The sequence below is a fragment of the Oncorhynchus clarkii genome, chromosome 16 (assembly GCF_045791955.1).
Source record: "Oncorhynchus clarkii lewisi isolate Uvic-CL-2024 chromosome 16, UVic_Ocla_1.0, whole genome shotgun sequence".
In the NCBI taxonomy this organism is placed as follows: Eukaryota; Metazoa; Chordata; class Actinopteri; order Salmoniformes; family Salmonidae; genus Oncorhynchus; species Oncorhynchus clarkii.
The window spans coordinates 50,597,835-50,616,009 of record NC_092162.1 but is presented as its reverse complement, the minus strand read 5'-3'; the positions used below and the strand labels follow the sequence as shown (position 1 = coordinate 50,616,009).

Genomic DNA, 18,175 nt, shown 5'->3' with positions numbered 1-18,175 from the left:
TGTGGGGCCCCAGTGTTGAGGATCAGCGGGGAGGAGATGTTGTTGCCTACCCTCACCACCTGGGGGCGGCCCGTCAGGAAGTCCAGTACCCAGTTGCACAGGGCGGGGTCGAGACCCAGGGTCTCGAGCTTGATGACGAGCTTGGAGGGTACTATGGTGTTGAATGCCGAGCTGTAGTCGAGTCAAGACAGGATTCTGTTGAGGGACAGATCTGGGGAAGGGTACCAAAACATTTCTACACGATTGAAGGTCCCCAAAAACACAGTGACCATCATTCCTAAATTGAAGATGTTTGGAAACACCAAGACACTGACTAGAGCTGGCGGCCCAGCCATACTGACCAATCGGGGAGAAAGACCTTGTTCAGGGAGGTGACCCAATGGTTACTCTGACAGAGCTCTAGAGTTCCTCTGTGGAGATGGGAGAATCTTCCAGAAGGACAACCATCTGCAGCACTCCACCAGTCAGGCCTTTATGGTAGAGTGGCCAGATGGAAGCCACTCCTCAGTAAAATACACATGACAGCCCACTTGGAGTTTGCCAAAAGGCACTTAAAAGACCCTCAGACCATGAGAAACAAGATTCTCTGGTCTGATGAAACCAAGATTAAACTATTTGGCCTGAATGCCAAGCATCACGTCTAGAGGAAACCTGGCATCATCCCTAGGGTGAAGAATTGTGGTGGCAGCATCATGCTGTGGGGATGTTTTTCAGCGGCAGGGACTGGGAGACTAGTCAGGGTTGAGGGAAAGATGAACAGAGCAAATACAGAGAGATCCTTAATGAAAACCTGTTCCAGAGCGCTCAGGACCTCAGGCTGGGGCAAAGGTTCCTTCCAACAAGACAACAACCCTAAGCACACATTCAAGACAACGCAGGAGTGGCTTCGGGACAAGTCTCTTATTGTCCTTGAGTGGCCCAGCCTGAGCCCACACTTGAACCTGATATAACATCTCTGGAGAGAACTGAAGATGGCTGTGCAGCAACGCTCCCCATCAAACCTGACACAGCTTGAGAGGATCTGCAGAGAAGAATGGGAGAAACTTCCCAAATACAGGTGTGCCAAGAACACTCAAGGCTGTAATTGCAACAAAGTACTGAGTACTTTCCAAATGCACTGTAGATAGATAGGACAGAGCGTGACAAGCAATGTCAAAAGGCAGCCATTAAATATAAATATTTTGCTCTGACTTGTGTAAATGTGATATTTCAGTAGTCTTTGCTTTGTCATTATGGGGTATTGTAATCAATTTTAGAATTAGGCTGTAACGTAACAAGATGTGGAAAAAGTCAAGGGGTCTGAATACTTTCCGAATGCACTGTAGCTGTATGTCTGTTCATCCCACACTTAAACACTCTCTCTCTCTCGCTCTTTCAGGTGCAGCGGAAAAGCCCTATACAGTAGAGGATGCCATCTCTTACAATGAGTTGGACTTTGTCTCTGTAAGTTGTCTATACTGCTGGGATATGTTGTCTAGTGTCAGGATTGTCTGTGAATTGTTTCTTGTAATGTCGAATGGCTGCAAGGACACAATACTTTTTCTTCAAGTTTTAGCTTTAGGGTTGTCTTGGTCAATGTTTAGCTTCAGGGTCACAGTGTCACAATGTTCATGAGGTCAGATGGTTCATGATGAGTTTACTAGATTTGCGTTGTTCCAGTCATTGTTTATGGGAATTCCAAGATGGCCGGCAATCTTGCAACCAATTTGAAAACCGTTGACTGTGACTTTCTGTCATTCAAATGTTCAAATGCAAATTGTAGTAGATCCTTCATAGACACATGTGCAGCGGTAGCAATTTACCAAAAGTAAAATCCCAATGCTTAGTTTATGGACTAGAGTCTTGTAATGAGTTTCATTTTCCAAATAGTGTTGATTCCACCATATAATTTTATGAAGTACTTTGGACTGTATGAGGGAAGTGAATGAAAGATGCCTTGAAGGGATACTTTGGGATTTTGGCTATGAGGGCCTTTTATTTACTTCCCCAGAGTCCGATGAACTGACTCTGGGGAAGTGACCGGAAGTCTAAAAAAATGAAAAGATTACTTTTATATTGCACATTGCTGCAACAAGACCTCCACCTAAAAAGCTGATGGACAGAAGAAGGGAAAACGACAAGAAGGAAATTACTGTCAATGTCCAGTCCACTAAGTTGTGCTGTGTTATTGTCCCTGTCCGTCTCTCAGGTGGGCTTGGACCAGCAGACATTCCTGCTGGTGTGCACCAACAGAAGACGGCAGTTCCTCCTGGACACGGCCGACTCATCGCTTACTGTGTGAGTGCCTCCTCTAATCTGCTCTCCCTCCTCCCTGGCTTCCTCTCCCCATCTCCTTTCCTCCATCTGTGCTAATTCTAAAGGACTGGACTGTGGAAAGCAACTTCCTAGTTGGCATGCTCTCGCTTATGTTTCCATATCAGTACGAATGAAGGAGAAGAGAAGCAGAATAAGTTACTCTTTATCCCTCCCCCTCTCTTCTAACCCACCATCCTCTTTTTTCTTTCTTTCTCTCTCTTCCCCAGCTGTTTTTTGGCAGCCCTGACGTCGGCCATGATAAAGGGGTGCAGGGAGCCCCCCTACCCCTCTGTGCTGACTGACGCCACCATGGAGAAACTGGCCCTCACCAAGTTTGTCTCCCAGGAGTCCCACTGTGAGGTGAGGACCACCAATTTTTGCTGTCTCACTTAGCTGGGCCTGCACACATCCTTCATTTCTAAAATATACAAATAAAGACATTTCATTTTGAAAGAATGCCTATATACTGATTTTATGCTCTCATGAAATGAAGTCTTATTTTGATTGGAATCACATTACAATACACACTTAACTCTCATCAATCATGGATCTGATGGAGTGGTTATAGGCATAGCTATGACTAGCCACAGACATCACCAACTCAATCAGTATGCTCAACACATGTACAACAATGTGTAATAGACAAGGGATACACTTGTGTAATGATGCGTTGTGTCTGTGTAGGTATCTCAAGTGATCATTCGCCTGTATTCTTTGATTCACTGGGAGGACCCCATGGATGTGACTCTGGCCACCCAGACAGCCCTGGTGGGCGCTGGGGACTCGTCCAGCACTAAAGAGGGCCCCCTACTCTACAGAGCATGCACCACCTACCTGGGCAAGGAGCTGTGGAAGAGCTGTTACCTCGTACTGAGGTATGTATTGGCAGTCATAGGCTTTTAGAGGAACAATATGCTGAAATCACTCTGCCATTGCCTGGTTGCTAAAGTTCTAAACTGATTGCCTAATTTCTGTTTATGTGATGAAACAAGCAGTGTAGAGAATCATTGTAACGTCTAAACCTCTGTGTAATATATTTTCAATAACCAAAAATATTGTATCTTTAGCTGTTTGAAGCTAGTGTACAAAATCGAAAGTAAAAAAAGACGCAAAAACAAAAGTTAAGGACGGTAAACATAACACCCATAAAACAGATCTATCGCTTATAAGACTTTCAATGAGAATGACGGATCTATAACTCACATTTCTGTGTGAATTTGGTTGGGTTGCCCATAAAGCTACATATTGCACCTTTAATAAACCCATATAATAAGACATCATACAGGCTCGTAATTGCTTATAACAAGTAATAAAGCATTGTACCTGGATGCGTTTTCCAGGAAGTGTTACTGATATTACGTTTGTTATAGAATGTTATGTGTAACTTTACTTGAACAGGTTGAAGCACAGCTACAGTAACACATTCCTGTTCTTATTTTAATGTAACTGCAATATTCAATGTAATAATATAATTATACATTTGCACATTTCATTGTGCTCAAAGCAAGATTATAAACTGGGTTGTTCAAGCCCTGGATGCTGATTGGCTGAAAGCCATGGTATAAGAGGCCATATACCACGGGTATGAAGCAAAACTACTTATTTACTGTTCTAATTACATTGGTAACCTTTTTAAGATGGTAATAAGGCACCTCATGGGTTTGGGGGGCTAACAGCTTAGCCGTAGTATATTGTCCATATACCACACCCCCTTGAGCCTTATTGCTTAAATATATTTCAGTATGTGTTCCTCTTGTCCTTGTTCAGCAAAGGGGTTCTCTACCAGTATACAGAGAAGACTGATGGGACACCACTAATGTCCATCACTATGGGGTAAGGCATGCACGCCGTGTTACTGCTCATCCTCCAACATGTGTGTTGTGTCTGTTTATGAAGGGATTATTTCCACAAGGGAATGGATCTGTGCCTAGCGCTTTTATGGATCAAGTTGTTTGGACAAATGCACTGGGTTCAAACGTAGGTGATTGCACTTATTTTGCTGAATTTTCCAAAGTCATAATTTGATGAAATACCCATAGTCGGGTATCTATCGCTATGAAAATATATATATTTTTTGTAAATAGTAGGCTATTGACTTTTCCTATTTTCATTGTTTGACCATCTTCTGTGTGCTCTCTCCCACCCTTCCTCGCTCTCTCAGGGGTGAGTACTGCGGAGGTTGCCGGCGCTCCAACAGCACAGAGCAGCCTCATGCCTTCCAGGTGATCCTGACAGAGCGGCCTCCTCTGGAGCTGAGCGCCGATAATGAGGGAGACATGGCCGACTGGATGCTGGTGCTCTGCCAGTCTGTCTCCAAAGGGGTGAGGGCATACACACACACGCTGCACTCTGACACACATGCACACTGTACCGTGAGAATAATGAGAGTGAGCATGGCTGACCATGCAGATTTTGCCATGCTATAGCCATGAGGGGAAGAAAACCCTACTAGATTAAAAACATATTTTTGCATGAACTGTCCCACACCATGTCATTCCCTATCTCCCAACATTGAGTTCAGTTCCTCCAGGTTCAATCAAAGATTCACTGCATACAAGGGATCTTTCTCTGATTTTTAAATCAGAAATATGTTTGTTTTCATTTAGTTCATGGTTTTTCTACATAGAATTGTTGTTGTTTTTGTACCGTCTATGTCCAATCTTTTTTTATATAAACATTTCCGGGATAGAAAAAGGTTTTCAGTGTAAACTTAAACGATTAAAACGATATGAAGTATGTCGAAATCATAATGGACCTAATATACTTTTTCAAAAAGATCTTTGAGAACGAACAATATTTTTGTCATTGATTTTATGTTGAGTCACTCGGGATAGCATAAGCCATGGCAAAATGTGTAGAATTGCAGGAAATTAGCTTTAAAATAGCACATTTTCTCTCGGCCCCATGGAAAGATCTGAAAAATTGCAGGATTTTGCTTTAAAAGATACATTTTGCAGCCAACAGGAGGGCATCTAAAACTGCATCATTGGCCACAACCCTGCCATGCCCACCATCTAAGCCAGATTTTGGTCCAGAAAAAAACCTGTCGTTTTAACAGTAGCTCTGAAGTACATAGGTTAAGTATATCTGTATTTTATCAATAAATTAGACTGGTTTCCCTATAGCTGTTTTTATTCTTTAAACCTCCCTTCTGTCTTCAGGTGATCCCCCAGGGCGTGGCCCCCACACCGTGTATTCCTTGTTGCCTGGTGGTGACAGACAGGAAGCTGCTGACATGCCACCAGGACTGCCAGACTAGCTTCTTCCGCTCGCTGGGCGGAGCTGATCTCTCTGATGTCACTGCTGTCAGTCTGGAGGACGACAAAGAATACTGTGTTGTTGTGAGTCACCTCACGCCTGCCTTGTCCTCACTTGCCTGTGCCCTCTAGTCTTTTCTCTTTGTCTCAATTAAAATTTAATTTGTTCTATTGAATATGCCACCACTATAAAAGCGTTTTAATTATATGAAGAATCTTGTAGATCAGTGGTTCCCAAACTTTGTTTGTAGTCCCGTACCCCTTCAAACGTTCAACCTCCAGCTGTCTACCCCCTCTAGCACACTTTCAAATGTTGTTTTTTTGCCATCATTGTAAGCCTGCCCCACACACACACACTGAGTTTTTGTCACAATTCGGCTCGTGTGAAGTCACAAGAGCTCTTATAGGACCACGGCACAAATAATAATATAATAATAATCAATAATTTTGCTCTTTATTTAACCATCTTCCATATAAAACCTTATTTGTTAATCGAAAATTGTGAATAACTCACCACAGGTTAATGAGAAGGGTGTGCTTGAAATGATGCTCATAACTTTGCAATGTTGGGTTGTATTGGAGATAGTCTGTCTTATTTAATTTTCCGCACACAGTCTGTGCCTGTATTTCGTTTTCATGCTAGTGAGGGCCGAGAATACATACATACATACACCTTAGCCAAATACATTTAAACTGTTTTTCACAATTCCTGACATTTAATCCTAGTAAAAATTCCCTGTCTTAGCTCAGTTAGGATCACCACTTTATTTTAAGAATTAAATGTCAAAGATTTATTTCAGCTTTCATTTCTTTCATCACATTCCCAGTGGGTCAGAAGTTTACATACACTCAATTAGTATTTGGTAGCATTGCCTTTGTCTGTATTGCTCTTGCCATAATTATTATATTATTATTATTATTATCTCTGTATATAGGAGTTTGCAGTGGACAGGGCTCAGTTTCTGCCTCCCTGGGTGTTGTACTTCAGCGGATGTGAGGAGAGAGACCGCCTGCTGGAGGCGCTAGAGAGTGCCTGGAGAGACATTTTCCAGGTAAGGGAGAGAAGGATCAAAGAGGAAGGGGTTTGAGACAGGCAAGGATAACAGTAAAAAAGGATCAGCTCAATAACATGATTTCCCTGTGTCTCTGTCCCTCTCTTGCTCTCTTTGTCTCTCGCACTTTCTTTTCAACCCTCTTTTCTTGTGATCCAGGTGTGTCTGCCTCGTAGGAGGGTGTCAGAGCCGTCGGTGCAGAAGCATTGTGGCGAGGCCTTGGCTCTGATGAGGAGTGCCTGGCAGAGAAGTGACAGCCTGGCCCGGGGACGTGCCCAGAGAGAGCCCTGGTGCTGACAGACAGGTGGATGGACAGATAGGACAAAAGGCTTTCACTAACACTCCTATCTATTCCTACTCTACACATCAGGGTCGTAGTCAATTTCATTCAAATGTTATCAATTCTGCAAGTGAATAGAAAATATACCATTATTTTCTATGTGGATTTGTTCAATTGTCAAATTTAATTTCAACTGGGTGACTGAGTTTGAATGGAATTCACACCAAACCTGTTACATATAATTATGACAACAGCCATATAGATAGAGTGAAACGCACTCTCTGTTGTGTCTACATTATGAAGAGTATACGGTAAGTTAAGCATATGAGGATGTGTCTTCATGGGATGTTGCGAGACAGACAGCAGTTTGAATCTCAGTTCACACTCCTGGCCTTCACAAATATGTATGTAGGGCTGTGACAGTCATGGCATTTTGGATGACGGTTATTGGTCAGGCAAATGACTGGTCACTGTTTTAATCGTTTGAGTAGCAAAATGTTTTTTATATAATTTTTTTTTTAAACACTCATTTTCTCCTCTCCTTCGCTCCTTACTGCACGTGCTGCTGCTGCAGAGAGGGGGTCATTGCCTAGGCAACTAAAGACTGTTGCTAAAACGTCTTGCTTCTTTCAGCAAGGAGCAACAAAGTTTCATCATGTTGTAAAGAGTCCATGTTACCTCTGAAAGGGACTCAACTGCACAATGCCTGTGGTCCTGTCTTCAGTCGGCTCATTCAATGTAAAAAAAAATATATATACATATTTTTTACTGTTATTTTATTTTCATGATTGTCTTCATCCGTAATCGTCAGTTACACAATTACACAGTAGTTGTGCCAGCCCTATATGTATGTATGTATGTATGTATGTACGTTCTGCTTGACTTTCCTCTTCTCGTTGAGTCGGCCGTCAGGGGAGGAGGTGCACTCGTTATAGAATAAGACGTTCACTCACATATGAGGTTCTTTTGAACCTTAACCAACACACTACATGTCTAGTGCGTATGTAAAACACGGTATAGTATTGAATTATAGTATTGTATTTTTATCAATCCTTACGCAAATGTACATTGCCCATCTCTCCATGAATCCAGACCTACATTGATTTAGTCTTTTATAGGTTTGTCTGTTGTCAAATACCTCAAACAAAACCCTTCTCTCCCATGCAAAGGTTGTGATAGTTATTCTTCAGTCACTTGAAGTGGCATACACTATTAGTTACAGCACTCATCTCTTGCCTTGGTCGGCCATCTTGGTTTACCATTGGGTTTTCCACCTTTTAGTAATGTCGGGTTGGATGGTCAAAGTTAATATTAAAGTATCAGAGCGGAGAATGGTCTCAACCTAGCATGGATACACTTTTAACAAAAAGGATGAGAGGAGAGAGTAACTTGCTGTTGAATGCGAGATTGCACATTGCTTTTGTGTTTCAGCCGGGGTGATTTTATTTGAGGGTATTGATAAGTTCATTGGGGTTCTGTGCGAAGTTCATGTTCAGTGCTGCTTTTAAATATAAGCACAAATGGGAGCAAATAGTTTTTCATTTGTAACACGACTTGTTATGTGAGTCTAATTGTATGCAATTTATAAAGGAGATATATTTGCTTTTATTTTGCGTGGTTCTAGTCATTTGGCACACACCTCTATCCTTTGAGGGGAGTGTCTCTCATTGCATTGTATGTGTTGCAAGTGGCCTGGTCAAGATGTGGGATATGTCAATGTTCTACAACAGGTGGAGGCATCAGTGCATCTCTACTTTATTGCACAACCTGTAGTTTTATTGCTCTGGAGACTCTGTTGCGCAATGACAGACCATTGCTTTTAGTCCAGTAGTTATAGTACAACCAGTCCATATGCATTAGTAAATAAATAAAAAGCAGTTTGACTAGAGATTACACTACTTTATTCATTTGATTTGACATTGCATTAATCCAATTTACCAACAATGTATCCCCCACATAATTAAATGCAAATCCTCACATTCATTTGTTTGACAATGTAGCTAATTATTTATGTAGACATGTTATGTGAAAGTAAGATTTTTGTGTTGCTGTTGACAAGAGGGGAATTTATCCAATGCCATGGCTATCCTGAAATTGCTCAAGGGCAGCGTGATGCTAAGACTTTAAAATGTATGCCAAACAAAAAACCAGTGATAGCAAAGTTAAACAAACCATACAACTCTGCACAAGGACTACTTTGAACTATTTCCACAGAACATTTGACAAAAACACATCTACTTGAACAGTAAATGTGTTTGTCAAATTTTCAATCAACATTTTTAAAAGTCGTCGTTATGGTTTGTTTAATTTTGCAATCAGTTTTTTGTTCACCATAGATTTTTTTAAAGTGAAAAATCTTGAGTCTCAGGATCACTCTGTTACTGTGGAATTTACTTCAATCATCAGGAGAAGGTTTCTGGAGGCTTTCAGTTTAATTGCCTGTTGCTCCTAATAATCGCTTCCTTTTTCATTACCTTCATTTGATTGGCGATAATGACCTCAGGCCCTGTTTTGACCAAATAAAGTACTACTCTTGAATGTGGCCTTATACTGCTGCTGGCTTCTAATCGAACATGATTAAAAATCAGTGAAATTAATTTGCTGGGTTGTGAATACACAATGTGTGTGTTCCCTGTCCTCCAATTGCATTATAGTAATAGGCGTAATTACTAAACATTCTCTGCTTTGAGCATTTTAAGTGCCACGTGGTCTTGCCTCTATTCTACTGTTTCTGTAGGCGTGGGAAGCCGACATCCCAGAATTTTGCTTCTCAGGTTAGAAATGTTACAAATAATTTAAATGTAGTAGCCTAGATCCCATGCAGAAAAGACACCTCAAGCCAGAGAAACCATGTCCTACATTTTAGTTTCAACTGACTTCCGCTATTTTATATCCCCTTTATTTTGTTGGTACTTATCCCTTAGTTTTCTAAGTAGTGGAGTTAGAGAGCTCAATGGAAGTAAGAATGTTAAATTATGTTCTAGAGAAATGTACAATTGCGATACTTAAGTATTTTAAAGGTTTGTCAATATTTGATTGAGGAAAGGAAATATGAAGCATCTTGGATTCATATCCAGAGTTAAGTGAAGTTTGTCTTTATGAACAGTAATTTAAATGTTGGACATTGCTGGCCAATGGTGGATTACTTCTTTTGATTGACTACTTGTGAAAATAAAATTGTTTTTACATTTGTTTTTATATCTATATATATTCTTTGTATTGTGTTTAGCTGTCTTTTTTTATTTGAAATGTATGAAACTAATGGGATTGCTCTATTGTATGATAACCTGTGATCATCACACTAAAACCTGCATGTATTTAGTGTTTTTATATTGCTAATAACGAATGTACAAAAAACCTTGTGAATAGAACAACATGAATAAAGAAATTCAAACCATAGCTTTTCAACAACTAGTCTTTGTTTTAATGACCTTAACACGGGTGTTCTAAGTTATTGAACAAAGTCCCTGCCGTCTGTGGATGCCTGGCTTGTAACTATGACTATGGAGAGTAAGGACTAGATTATTCTCTCAGCAGCCTTTTTTTGGTTTCCTGTTTTGCTTCGGATTAATTTAGCTGTGTTTTTGTTTGGATTTTAGTTTCTTTGAAATTAATATAAGGCACCTTTGGGTCTTTGGAAGCGCTATCTAAATCCCATGTATCTATGTACCGGAATGTAACAGTTATTAACTGTGGTTACTACTAAAGCATTCTTGTGATCAACACCATGAGGGATACCATGTCCAGAAGCCCCCATAACCCCTTGGAACTTGTAGATCAGAAAAGATTGGATAGCTAAGGATAACAAATATGGCACTGAGCAGCTTGATACAAAACTTTGATACATTACAGATTGGGATCATTGTAGTTCTGAATGCAAAATAGCCTAATAATATGTGAAACAATCTTACAAGCCAGTTGCAAAGAGTGATTGGCATGTCTATGTCCTCAATTGTCGTTGTCTCCCCAATTGGCAAAGTATCAACGAGGATTGTACCCCAACACCAAAACCAGGATACAGTGGCTCTGAGAAGTCCTCTGACAAAAAACTATGGAGCAGAATCATGGAGGAGTCAGAGATGCTGTAAAAAGACAGAGTTCCTGCTTTGTGATCTAAATAAACCCCTATTCTAGGGGATGAGACCTTGGCAGTGATCTTGGTTTCAATGTTATCGTGCCATGCTGAGTAACTGGTGTCAGAGCACTGTAAGCTCCATGACTTTACATTGTACCCCAGGCCACACGCTAGTTCCCTGCCTCCCCTCTGAATGCTCTCATAGGTCACTCCAATGAACACTCCTTTGCCTCTCCAATCTGCCTCCCAGTAGTAACGGGCACCGGTCAAGCCCTCCCAGCACAGCACTTGTTCCCAGAAGTCAAAGGTCTTCGGGAGACGTGACCTGGTCCTGGATTGACTTCTGGACTTGACCAGAGTCACCTTGCGGTTCTGGTCAGAGAAGCACAAGTTGCGGTGTGCTGTATCAGTGTCTAGAGTGAGTTGAAAAGCATCTGAACAAAAAGAGACAACAGTCTTCACTGTTCAGGTTATTCTCTTTCACATTCCTTCTTGTTAAAACTAGCCTTACTGTACATACAAAGCCATAACTCTGTCACAATGACTCACAGTGTAAGAAGTCGGGTCTGGTCTTCGGAATTCCAAATGTGAAATCTCTGCTCACTGGAGAGACGAGTGTTAGTATTTTAGTTAACAGATTGGGCATTCGACTAGTTGTAGAGACACTACCTTAGGGTCCACATTCAATAATAACATTCAATAAATAATATTCTGCAACGAAAATAAGGATGCACTTACTGCTCCATGCTTTTTGCAATCGCACCGGTGGCATTGGCTGGCATTCAGAATGGGCTCTTCTCACTTGAAGAAAAAGTGGAAAATCCATGATTTAATTTTCATTCTTTGGTGTGCAGGAAAAAAGACTATAGAGGCAAATGTCTTACCTTGCCTGCCCTGAGGTTTGGTCATAGGTATTGGAGATTCCAAAATGTCCACATTTGCAACTGCAAAGAGGATCAAGAAATGCCCAAATAGGTTATTGTAAGTTTGTATTCTTGTATTATCTTTCCATTTAAACAGAACCCTCCTCCATTCACAGACTGAAGAAAATCTCACCGCTGCCACCAATTTCACAAGTAAAACATTTAAGTTACCTTACTAACCTGCTTGTTTAATCTTTTCTAAGAAGTCAACATTCATGTCCTTAAGCAGCTCCTTGAATTCAGTGATAATTGACGTCACAGCTCCAAATGAATGTCTTTCACTGATAACACTAGGTTCACAATCCGGTAGCAGGCTGATGGGTTGCCACCTCTACAGAGACCAGAGAAGCATTAATCAATAAGTTAGTTTTTTTTCTTCTTTTGGTATAATTTCAGTTTTTGGTCTCATACCTTCCTTATTATGTACTGTTACAAAACCAATAACTGGCCTGCTAATATCGTTGCACTCACTAAGTCTAGGGGTCTTAGTTAACTGTCTGTAACCTAATTTGAGGTGTGCATAAATGTGAGAAGTAAACGTGCGTGACGAGGTATTGAATGTACAGTCGTGGCCAAAAGTTTGGAGAATGACACAAATATAAATTTTCACAAAGTCTGCTGCCTCAGTTTGAATGATGGCAATTTGCAAACACTCCAGAATGTTATGAAGAGTGATCAGATGAATTGCAATTAATTGCAAGGTCCCTCTTTGCCATGCAAATGAACTGAATCCCCAAAAAACATTTCCACTGAATTTCAGCCCTGCCACAAAAGGACCAGCTGACATCATGTCAGTGATTCTCTCGTTAACACAGGTGTGAGTGTTGACAAGGACAAGGCTGGAGATCACTCTGTCATGCTGATTGAGTTCGAATAACAGACTGGAAGCTTCAAAAGGAGGGTGGTGCTTGGAATCAATTCTTCCTCTGTCAACCATGGTTACCTGCAAGGAAACACGTGCCGTCATCATTGCTTTGAACAAAAAGGGCCTTCACAGGCAAGGATATTGCTGCCAGTAAGATTGCACCTAAATCAACAATTTATCGGATCATCAAGAACTTCAAGGAGAGCGGTTCAATTGTTGTGAAGAAGGCTTCAGGGTGCCCAAGAAAGTCCAGCAAGCGCCAGGACCGTCTCCTAAAGTTGATTCAGCTGCGGGATTGGGGCACCACCAGTACAGAGCTTGCTCAGGAATGGCAGCAGGCAGATGTAAGTGCATCTGAACACAAAGGGAGGCAAAGACTTTTGGAGGATGGCCTGGTGTCAAGAAGGGCAGCAAAGAAGCCACTTCTCTCCAGGAAAAACATCAGGTACAGACTGATATTCTGCAAAAGGTACAGGGATTGGACTGCTGAGGACTGGGGTAAAGTCATTTTCTCTGATGAATCCCCTTTCCGATTCTTTGGGGGATCCGGAAAAAAAGCTTGTCCCGAGAAGACAAGGTAAGCGCTAACCATCAGTCCTGTGTCATGCCAACAGTAAAGCATCCTGAGACCATTCATGAGTGGGGTTGCTTCTCAGCCAAGGGAGTGGGCTCACTCACAATTTTGCCTAAGAACACAGCCATGAATAAAGAATGGTACCAACGCATCCTTCGAGAGCAACTTCTCTCAACCATCCAGGAACAGTTTGGTGACGAACAATGCCTGTTCCAGCACGAAGGAGCACCTTTCCATAAGGCAAAAGTGATAACTAAGTGGCTCGTGGAACAAAACATCAATATTTTGGGTCCGTGGCCAGGAAAATCCCCAGACCTTAATCCCATTGAGAACTTGTGGTCAATCCTCAAGAGGCAGGTGGACAAACAAAAACCCACAAATTCTGACAAACTCCAAGCATTGATTATGCAAGAATGGGCTGCCAAGTCAGGATATGGCCCAGAAATTAATTGACAGCATGCCAGGGCGGATTGCAGAGGTCTTGAAAAAGAAGAGTCAACACTGCAAATATTGACTCTTTGCATCAACTTCATGTAATTGTCAATAAAAGCCTTTGACGCGTATGAAATGCTTGTAATTATACTTCAGTATTCCATAGTAACATCTGACAAAATACCTAAAGACACTGAAGCAGCAAACTTCGTGGAAATTAATATTTGTGTCATTCTCAAAACTTTTAGCCATGACTGTATATGCACCCATGAGACTGCCACTTTACTTTAGGCCCAGGGCCAGCTCTTCCTTGACCTTTTGGTCGGTCAGTCCAAGCTGATTATTATTTGTTCAGATGGTGACGAAACATAAATATGTACAATATAATATGCCCATAGAACCAGCAGCCGCACAGCTTTTCCAGCTGGAAAACTGACTTAGGCTGCGTTTAGATGAGTAATGCAAAAACCATCATACAGTCAGCATGGGGGACAAGAAAACAAGAGAGGGTGGCGGCAAAAGCAAGCCAGCGTGACGGTATGCGTTGCTATGGTGATTTCCCTTAAACAGTGCAAATCAACACCCAGCAGAAAACAACGCTAAGGCAGATGTTGAAATATTTTAACTCTGGCGGCAACTCCCGTCTACCGTGGCTGCCGACGCCATTCACCGCCAGCCTCAATGGCATTTACCGTCATATTCTCATTGAAAACAATGTCATCCTGTTTGCTGTCTACCTCATACCATCTAAATGCAGCATTAATTGCGTGCACCTGTCAGCTTATAAAGACTTGGCTCAGCATTGAGACCCGGTTGGCACTACCACCTGGGGGATGGCATGTGTGTGTGTCCCAAATGGAAGTTACCTGGAGAAAGAGTATGCTGTCTTGTGTTTGGGCGAGTTTCTCCAGATCGCTGTTTCTCCTTTGCAGTGTTGTTATGTCCTGTCTCAGTCGTGTCTCTGCTCTTGCTGCCTGAGCAGCCAGAGTCTTCTCCCTATCTTTGATCGAGTCCCTCACCTCTGCTCTCCTCTTTTCTAGGGAGTGGATCAGCTCAACGAAGATCATGTCACTGACCTCCACGGCAGCTTGTGCAAATCCCTACAGGGAGTGGGAGTACAGTCAAACATGGGCTCTATTCCAATATCCACTCTACTACTTAGCAATGGTCCGGGCATGCATTCTAAGTGGTATGTTAGTATGAGAATGGGAACCTACATGTCATATTCTGTTTAGTCGACAGCATCCTAGTTGTTTAGTCAATAATTTTATGTCATCATCAAGGCTCTATTTTGGAACATAGGGTACGTTAATGAGGAGGACCATCCTCCTGCCTGGACGAGCCTCCACTGGCACAGCATGCCGAAGGGTGGCAAACTGAATGGTGGCTCAGTAATGTTAACTACTTTTTTGTAACTCACTTTAAGAGATCCCGCAGCCTCTCCCAGTTGTGTCAGCAGCTCCTCTTTCATCTGGAGTTTACTGTTGGATTTGATCTGTTCCACTGCCAACAGTGCCTTAAGGAACAAACCCATACATTTCAGTTAAGAAGGCCATAATAATTCTCACTCCAACATGCAATATGGTAGGCCATACTGACCTAAGAACAGTAGGTTTGAGTTAGAACTGTATTCAAAACATTGCATACTGTCCCACACCTACCACTCTCGTTCCAACAGATCATACTTTAATTTACTTTAAATGTTACACTTGTGCATATCTAGAGGTCTTGTTCATGGAGCTACTCACTGACAATATTTATCTAATTATCCACATACAAATGAAAACCCACCTGCTGCTTGACAATTGACAATTTGCTATGACCCCTTGCCGTTCCTCAAGTTATAAAGCGTTAACGTTAGTTGCTTACTGGACCTTGGCAATCTGTTTGAAATTTTAACTAGTTATAGTTAGCTAACAAACAAACTACTGTGAACAAATGTTTTCCCTCTACAGTATATGGTTAATTTTCAGAATGAGATAATTAGGTGAAAATTGGGCATTGCTTGTTATTAAACAAGTGTAGCTGGAGCTGGGCCTGGCTTAAGATGGATGTCACCATAGAGGTGAAAGGAACACAATAGACTTTCCCTCTTTCTCACTTTTTCAATACAGTGGATAAGAAGGGGTATGCCAGCTGTACTCTCTGCCTGAAAGAGATCAGTTATTCCAACAAAGAATGCTGGCACATTGTAGAACAGATGTCCATAGGCAGAAAGTGTACAATGTAATAATTTGCAGTGTAGCCCAAAGATATTGCTTTTGTGTTGAACTTGACAGTAACACTTGGGTGTGAATGGGATTATTAAATTTTTTACTCAGTGAACGTTATTTCTGCACACATGTAGTTTTGTGCACTTGATCGATGTCTAGTGGTCACTATTATAGAGCAAAAATAGAAAGTATATTTGTTTAATTCTATTTCTACTTTAAAATGTTTTTTTTTCTTCCCTAAGTGCAATATTTAGATGCGTGTGGTCACAAGCGTTCTATTATAAAGAATGTCATGGCTAACTGCAATATTTGTGTATTGTTCTTTCTCAATTGCAGTAAAGTCTAGGCAACAAACAACATTGAATTGCTTTCTTTACATTTTTTCAGCTGTGAGTTAGGTTCACATTAACCACTTTTTATTTTACACACAGACTGATCATGTAAATCATATTATTTTTAGTTTAATTAGTTAACCTGCATTTCCCCCAAGCAGGGATTTTTTGCATGTTTCAGTGACCTTTTTGGGCTCTCAGCAGTTTGCATCCCTGGTGCTTCTGTAACAGATGGTTATCCAGGTGGACTCTAAGGTGAGACTGGCAGTAGGACAGCTTACACCCCCGACGGGCCTTGACAGACTTTGCCTTCCTCCCAGCCTCTACACGAGTGCACACCACGTCTTCAGTCGAGCAAAGTAATCTACTTTAGCTTCTCCACCATCTTTTCCAGCATTGTGTTCTTAGTGTGGGGCACCTGCAGAATGTCTCTCGACAGTAAGGACAGAAGGAATCTTTGTTGCTGCTGCTGATACTACCACTCTCATCCATGCATTTTCTGATGCAGTCGAGGCAGAAGTTGTGTCGACATGGAAGATGTCAGGGTGTTCAAACAGACTGGACAGCTGATGTCCTCCCTTGTCCACGGCTTAGAGACCATTTTGTCACAGTGTATACATTTTTTTTATAAATAATGTTGTTTTATAACACCGGTTCAGCATGAAGTTTTGTGACTAATGTTACCTATCAGGAAGTGTAACATTCAGGACTCATGAGGGATGAACCAGTTTGAGACTTACTGGAAATAAGAGCTCCTTCTGACACGAGAATGCATGCAACACTTTTAGAATGCAGTTGTACTGTGTACGTTTTTGCTAGTTTCTTCATTGTTGGCTCGTGTTTGGTGTCATGGTAACTATAGAAAAGATGACCTCGTAGTTTTTTTTTAATGCGCACAAAGGATCTATCGTTCCTCCTTTTTTGTAAAAGCATGAGACCCAGCATGAGTGGCACTGACACTGTCTACCCCTCTCCCTATCCTCCCCCTATCAATTTCTCAAGTCTAGAAGCTCACTTACAATATTTATCGAATTATCCAAATTCAAATGTCCTTTGGTTATGAAAACCCACCTGTTTCTTGGCCTGTTCAGTCTCAGCGGAGACAGTTTCATGGCTTTTGTGTTCCTCAACTGCACACAGAGAACAGATACACCTCCTCTCGAGTCTGCAGTACATGTCCAGCGGTTTGTCATGCTGGGGACACAGCTTCTCCAGTTGCAGCTCCTTGGCCACCACACCCACCAGAGTGTGCTTCTGTAACAGAAGGATATCCAGGTGGGCTCTAAGGTGAGACTGGCAGTAGGACAGCTTACACTCCCGACAGGCCCTCACAGCCTTTGCCTTCCTCCTGGACCCTAGAAGAGTACACACGTCACACACCACGTCTTCAGGCCCATCGTACGGATACCCAGGAGAGGTATCGAGTAAAGTCATCTTTAGCTTCTCCACCATATTTTCCAGTATTGAGTTCTTAGTCAGTGTGGGGCGCAATCTGAATGTCTCTCGACAGTAAGGACAGCAGGAAACCGCGTTGCTTCTGCTGCTGATACTACCACTCTCATCCCAGCATTTTCTGATACAGTCCAGGCAGAAGTTGTGTCCACATGGAAGAGTTGTAGGCTCTGTTAGGGTGTTCAAACAGACTGGACAGCTAATTTCCTCCTTTGTCCACAGCTTAGAGTCCATTTCGTCCAAGTGTATAAAAAAAAAAAAAATACTGTTGTTTTATAACACTGGTTCAGCATGAAGTTTTGTGACTAATGTTACCTATCAAGAAGTGTGGCAGCTTGTAACATTCAGAACTCCTGAGTGATGAACCAGTTTTAAACTTACTGGAAACAAGGAGCTCCTTCTGACACATGAGAATGCACGCATCA

The 18,175-nt window shown here is 41.7% G+C and overlaps 2 protein-coding genes across 4 annotated transcripts in view; one reads left to right on the top strand and one right to left on the bottom strand.

The window, feature by feature from the left end:
* Window positions 1-10,281, top strand: part of LOC139368654 (pleckstrin homology domain containing, family M (with RUN domain) member 2) — a 26,882-nt gene extending 16,601 nt beyond the window's left edge. The window contains exons 12-21 of one of the 3 annotated variants that reach the window (XM_071107813.1): window positions 1,379-1,443; window positions 2,189-2,277; window positions 2,523-2,655; window positions 2,980-3,170; window positions 4,063-4,128; window positions 4,457-4,616; window positions 5,457-5,636; window positions 6,488-6,604; window positions 6,764-6,908; window positions 7,459-7,593. In XM_071107813.1, coding sequence (XP_070963914.1) covers window positions 1,379-1,443; window positions 2,189-2,277; window positions 2,523-2,655; window positions 2,980-3,170; window positions 4,063-4,128; window positions 4,457-4,616; window positions 5,457-5,636; window positions 6,488-6,604; window positions 6,764-6,901 — 1,139 coding nt within the window. In that variant the 3' untranslated portion in view covers window positions 6,902-6,908; window positions 7,459-7,593. Of the gene's footprint in view, window positions 1-1,378; window positions 1,444-2,188; window positions 2,278-2,522; window positions 2,656-2,979; window positions 3,171-4,062; window positions 4,129-4,456; window positions 4,617-5,456; window positions 5,637-6,487; window positions 6,605-6,763 lie in introns of all 3 variants that reach the window. The other 2 variants (XM_071107812.1, XM_071107815.1) reach the window with 2 other exon arrangements.
* LOC139368655 (tripartite motif-containing protein 16-like) lies at window positions 8,771-18,175 on the bottom strand. The gene is made up of 8 exons (XM_071107816.1): window positions 17,370-18,175; window positions 15,174-15,269; window positions 14,620-14,853; window positions 12,063-12,213; window positions 11,844-11,903; window positions 11,698-11,760; window positions 11,509-11,562; window positions 8,771-11,393 (listed from the first exon to the last, which is right to left on the bottom strand). Exons 1-8 carry the CDS (start codon window positions 17,982-17,984, stop codon window positions 10,825-10,827), a joined length of 1,842 nt encoding a protein of 613 aa, XP_070963917.1. The 5' UTR covers window positions 17,985-18,175; the 3' UTR covers window positions 8,771-10,824.

What these genes read in the sequence shown, in the direction of transcription:
- LOC139368655 (XM_071107816.1), bottom strand. Translation starts at nt 17,984, where the DNA reads ATGGACTCTAAGCTGTGGACAAAGGAGGAAATTAGCTGTCCAGTCTGT. An exon ending in CAAACCTCAGGGCAGGCAAG is followed by an intron (nt 11,761 to 11,843) that starts GTAAGACATTTG and finishes TTTTTCTTCAAG; the next exon opens with TGAGAAGAGCCCATTCTGAA. An exon ending in ATTGCAAAAAGCATGGAGCA is followed by an intron (nt 11,563 to 11,697) that starts GTAAGTGCATCC and finishes TCGTCTCTCCAG; the next exon opens with TGAGCAGAGATTTCACATTT.